The 6,233-nt window shown below is 34.1% G+C and overlaps 1 protein-coding gene across 1 annotated transcript; it reads left to right on the forward strand.

Moving 5' to 3' along the window:
- Positions 1–1,765: 1,765 nt before the first annotated feature.
- On the forward strand, positions 1,766–2,695 carry LOC308428569 (olfactory receptor 1J21-like; the record flags this gene model as incomplete). The annotated part of the gene is made up of 1 exon (XM_080927077.1): positions 1,766–2,695. The coding sequence occupies one exon, from the start codon at positions 1,766–1,768 to the stop codon at positions 2,693–2,695; it is 930 nt and encodes a 309-aa protein (XP_080783203.1).
- Between the last annotated feature and the right edge of the window lie 3,538 nt (positions 2,696–6,233).

Consider the following 6,233-nt stretch of genomic DNA (forward strand, 5'->3'; position numbering starts at 1 on the left):
CTACATCACCCTCTTTCCTTTTTCTCTTTTGTTCCCCACTTTCCCATTCCTCTATTTGTTTGTATAGATCTTTTTTTTTCTCATCGGATATCTCTCTGGTCAGCATCTATTTCAAATTGCAAAGATGATTCCAACCATCAAATGGAAAACAGCACATTATGAGCAATTTATTTTGCATCGAGAAATTACTAAACATTGAATTAAAATAGCATTCCTTCCCTCAAAAACCTTTTCATAGAATATTTTTCTTAAACTTATCCATTTTGACAGTAAGCTGGAAAGTCAACTTCTTTCCTAAGATTTAATATCAACACACAATTTGTTCTTTTTTTTAATAACTTCTTCCCAAATCATTGTGACCTTTGCCATAATAGCCCCTGGTCTTTTCCTTGTTAATCAAAGTTCCTAGCACGGTCTTTCCAAATGCTTGCATAGAGACCCACTTTTACAATCTTTTATGTAGGCTCTTCCACTAGTGACTTTTCAAAGACCATATATCAGCTTCATCCGTTTATGGTCCAATGACTTAATATATTTTCAAATTATAGCTGTCTAAATTTTTAAAGTTATTTCTTAGTATATCATATATTCTACATAAAATACCCTAAGAGTAATGTTTACTGAAAAATTGCTCAAAAGAGCAAACTATTAGCCACCACGTACCTGTGAACAAATAAATATTAAAATGTTCATGGTGATAAAGAAGTTATTATTGACACAGAAATGAGTAAGAAAAGAATTATAATTAATTTTAAACAACATAACATTAACTGGCTCTTCAATAGAGTGATATATATGAGTTTTCTTTCCTGCTGTTTAGTGATTGCTCATTTGTATAGGGAATAATTATAGAAAAGAGAGAGAATGTCAGGTTAGAAAAAGAGAAAACATGTAGAAAATTTATACAAATGTAGTCTTTGGTTTAAAAACCCAGGCTAAATATAAAATGGGTGATATTTGAATCTGCTAGGAAGACCGAATGAATTGCCTGGTGTGACCTAAGTAGTGGCAGGAAAGTCAAGAATTTCTATGTGTCCTGTGTACTTGAATGCAACACTTAGGTTTGTGCTGAGGATGGCAACGTGGATTCAGGGTCTTCTGATGCAGCGTAGGAAGAGTGATAGAAGGGTCACCACAATCTCTAACAAACTGTTACTACATGAAAATCACATAGCTACTTACATGCCGTTATTGGTATGTTGTAATGTTGGCACAGATTTATGCCCTTAAGGCTTTGGGCATCTGGACATGCTACTTTTATTAATCTCCTCCAAATCCTTATATTTTACTGATCAAAAAAGCACTGTGTGTTACAATACTTATATTTAATTTGTAGAAAGCCTTAGGCAAGTGCATTTAAGAAAGGTTAAACAGATGCACAGTCATTAATATAATTTTAAGTTTTTGGTTTGTTGGTAACAATTTACTTGTTAATTCCCTAATTTCAAATTGTCTTACTAAAATTCAGGCACCTTGAGATAGAAAAGGGTTTGAGTTGATAAGTGTTCTGTCTTTTTTTTTTTTTTTTTTTTTTTACTTCCCTCTAAAAGACATTCAGATATATTCATGGTTGGCAAAGTATGTCTCTTTCTAAAGTACAGCTAGCTCTTTACTATGACAAACATCTTCATATTTTGATCAAAACTCCAAAACAAATGTTCTTTTTTTGTACTGGTGATACATAAGATGTTTCTACAGTATATTAGTGAGAATCACTTTCCTTCTCTCATATTTCTCCTTTCACTCACAACAGAAGAGGAAGAGCATGAGGATGAATAATGATAGCACTGTGTCTGAGTTTATTCTCCTGGGGCTCCCCATTCGAGCAGAGGACCAAGCTATATATTATGCTCTGATCCTGACCATGTACCTGACAACTGTGCTGGGGAACCTGCTCATCATCCTGCTCATCAGACTGGACTCTAACCTCCACACCCCCATGTACTTCTTCCTCAGTCATTTGGCCTTCACAGACATCTCTTTCTCATCAGTCACAGTTCCAAAGATGCTCATGAATATGCTGACACACACCCAGTCAATCTCCTATACTGGGTGTGTTTCCCAGGTATATTTTTTTATAGTTTTTGCAACTGCTGATAGCTTTCTGCTGACCTCCATGGCGTATGACAGGTATGTGGCCATATGTCATCCACTGCACTACACCACCATTATGAATATAAACCTCTGTGTTCTTCTAGTAGTAATGTCCTTTGCATTATCTTCAGCCAATGCACTTGTGCAAACACTCCTCTTGGCTCGCTTATCTCACTTTAGAAATAATACCATCCCACATTATTTCTGTGATCTCTCTACTTTGCTGAAGCTGTCCAGCTCAGACACCACCATCAATGATATCATTATTTTTGTTTTAGGTAATTTGGTTATTACCGTGCCATTCATATGCATTCTGGTCTCTTATGGCTACATTGGAGTCACCATTCTAAAAACTCCCTCCATCAAGGGAATTCGCAAAGCTTTTTCCACCTGTGGCTCTCACCTCTGTGTGGTTTCTTTGTACTATGGAGCCATCATTGGGCTATACCTAGTACCCACATCTAATAATACTAATGACAAAAATGCCATTGTGGCTGTGATGTACACTATGGTCACACCCATGCTTAATCCCTTTATTTATAGTCTGAGGAATCGGGACATGAAAGGTGCGCTGAGAAATATCCTCAACAGAACAAAATGATGTATCTTCTGCTTTCCATTAGCTGCCTAGAACCCTGCTTGATTGGCACATGTAATATATTTTATCTAAATGGCCATCTGCAGGATATTTTAATCTTAACCTCTTGCACATATCTTTGATTTTTATACTATATCTCTTTTCTTAATCTTGATACTCTTGGGAAAGTAGTCTCTGAAACATATACATACAGGTTCTTTTGGTGTTTTCCTTTGCTCATAACCTCTTTCCCCCAAAGTTTTAAAATCAATGTAACACTCTTCATTTGGATAACTTGTAGCTTTTCAAGCAAAGCCTTTTTCCTTTTTCTTGTCATAAAAAAATCTTTAGATATGATTCCTTTCATTTCAAAAACAACTGACAGGCAATGTCTATCTATGTAGATGTAGATGCTCTGAACTTTTTATATAGACAAGGTTTGCCTTGAACTAGTAGAGATCAGCCCACTCCCACCTCCTTAATGCTGGATTAGTGGCATGAACCACTACACACAGCTTGATCTTATTTTTTATATTTAATTTAGTAACATTTTGAATTTTCTGCTGATAGTAAGTTTAAATAGATACTGTGTTTAGACACGCCACCAGTGAACTGATCATATTTACTGCAAGGTGGGGTTCATTATTCTCACATTGGTATATTCTGACTTCTTATAAACACCGCAGAATCACCATCAATGCATGGAATTTTCCAGCATCTTGTTTGCAATACACTTTTCATTTTTATTCTCACATGTATATATACACACACACACATATGAAGAGATGTTATGATACATAATCTGTGTTGTATATTGTATGTTGTATAATGAATGGGACTATCTCCTAAATGTTTGCCATATTTTGTAGTATAAGCAATCGGACTTTGTTCCTGAACTACCTTTGTTATGCACTCCATCATCATCAGCCCTTGTTGCTCTACTATGAAGTCAACACTAAAGTTTCCTTTTTTGCTTAAATTTTATATGCACCACCAGATTTTCCTCCTACTCACATAGTTTGCTCATCATTTAGTAATTTGTTCTTCATTGTTCAATATTTTTGCAGTATATACCTAGACTGATATTAACTATGCTGTTAACTTTTTTTTTCTTCCAAACTCAGTGGTCCACTGATAACAGGTAGACAAAAAGGGTACAGATTCTAGGTGGTGAAAAGGGCTTTTGAAACCATTTGATTAGGAAGATCAAGTTCATATAAAGTATAAAGTTGGGAAGAAAGATTTTATAATGGCCTTTATATGGTGCTGTAATTATGAGGCATCAGTCTGTTCTCTATAGGGGTTGGGTGCTCAAGTATATGAGCTCATGGAAATGATGTAAATACAACACTTGTATAAAAATTTGAAAAAGTTAAATTAAAAATCTAATACAACTCTACTGTGATCTAAAATGAAATGGGTTTCACATTTAATTGCATAAATACATTGGCCTCTGTTTTTATCTGAAATATTCATCCTGTGTTTTTGTTCTTGTAAAATATCCAAAACAAAAGTATTTAGTTTTATTAATGGTAACCAATTACTCTAACAAATATTGTATCTAGTGATTATTGTGAAGAGAGAAATTAAAACAGAGAGAACTTATTTGGTGTTCTGTTGCTACACTAGCAATTTTAGTGAATGGGCTTCTTAGACTATTGTATGTGAAGGTGAGAGCTTAGACTAGTGTACCCTTTGGATATCTGAGTCATTATTCTTTTCACTCAAATGTTAATTCATACTTAAAAAAACTTTGATAATATTTAAGGAAATAAATATATACACCAAATCACCTTTAAAATATATGTGCATATACTTTTATATCATATATATTATATATACTATTTTCTATATACTATATATTGTATGGTATATGTTAAAATATTCACATATGTGGCTTTTTAATGAAAACTGTTAAAGTATTTATTTACAAATCACTAGGCTTAAATGATAGAAACTAATACTATAATTGGTAAAGTTTCTTTGGTCTCTTGTCAATTATATATTTTTACACTTGAAGATAGTGTCTTAACTGTTTCTTATTAGTATATAGTAGTTTTACAAAGTGCTGTTTTTGAGTCAAGGTCTCATCAAATGGCCTTGGATACAGGTGTAGAAAGCACTGAACACCACAGCCACTGATACTAGTATAGATTTATTTCATAAAGATCATGTGGATTTTGTAGTTCATATAGAGCAGACTATTCTTTAGTACATAACAATCTCTTTCCTCTCTCTCTTCTGAGTGCTGGGATTAAAATGATTTTAAATGATATTTTTAATTTATTTTTGAACATTTCATATGTTTGCAATGTACTTTGTTTATACCAAGCACACACTATCTGCCTCTAGTACCTCTAGATAAGTAGGTAAAATTTTTGTTTTTATCACAGAATATCCTTTTAATGTTGTACACATGCACAAGGTTGTGGGACCATCTACTGTGATCTGTGGAACTTATCAGTAGTAAAACTTGCAAAGAACACATGGTCATTTAAAAAAAATTACAACAGAATATTGCCACTTAAGTCCTATGAGATTCTCTGATATGGGTTTTTTGAATTTACTTTATTATGCATGAAATCCCATTTGTGAAATGTATTAGTTATTTGTATGTTACAATGTATTTAAATGCTTGAGACCATGGGGTGGGGCAGTCAACATTTGAAACACCACATTTTATTCTTTGGACTCCATAGTAATCTTTTGGCTATATAATAATATAAACTACATTTAGCTCAACTTACAAATGTCCCAGTTACCTGTAACAGTCTCAACACTGTTTTAAAGTTCAAAGTCTCCACTTAGACTCAAGGTAATTTCTTTCTTGAATCTCCTTGTAAAATCAGAAAGCAAATTAAAAAGTTAAAATGTATCATTCATATAATATACATTACTATTCCAAAAGGGAGGGATGGGGAAATTGTGAGGATATAATAGACCAAAACAAGTCATAAACCCAATAGAAAACTCCAGATCCTATAGCTTTAAATTGGGTGTCAAGGGATTTAGATGGTTTTTCCCATCCACCTTTGATGCCTGCATCATATACCTCTCCTTGGATATATACTCCCTGATTGGGTCATTGGTGGATACCTAATGGCATTAATTTTTTCAACAATTTGGGGGCTTCCAACACTTCTCAGGCTTTAATTTCGCAGTTTTAACCAGTGACCTCTCACAGTTACTTCACTGAGACTCCCCTGTAATACACTGCCTGGCCTCAATGTCTAAAGAAACTGCAGAAAAGAGTTCCATGGTCCCATTTTTCCTATATCCTTGCCACAGAGATGATATTGCCAAGTTTACTTGAACATTTGGTAGAGATTGTATCCCACTTGAGCCACATATGTTGAGGTTTCCTTTTGCTGTTGATCAGGAAACCCCTTTTTGCCTTTACCTCACAAGTGTAAGATTATCTGTGGAGGTCTTTGTCAAAGGCCCACCTCACTTTATTTCAGTGCAAATAAGACTTTTTATTCATAACAACAATTCCCATAACAGTTTCAACATTTCTTCTAATACAAGCCTTAGCTTTCCAGTGTCAGTTTTTCAACTGTAC

The sequence above is a fragment of the Micromys minutus genome (genome assembly GCF_963924665.1).
Source record: "Micromys minutus genome assembly, chromosome: 13".
Taxonomy (NCBI): domain Eukaryota; kingdom Metazoa; phylum Chordata; class Mammalia; order Rodentia; family Muridae; genus Micromys; species Micromys minutus.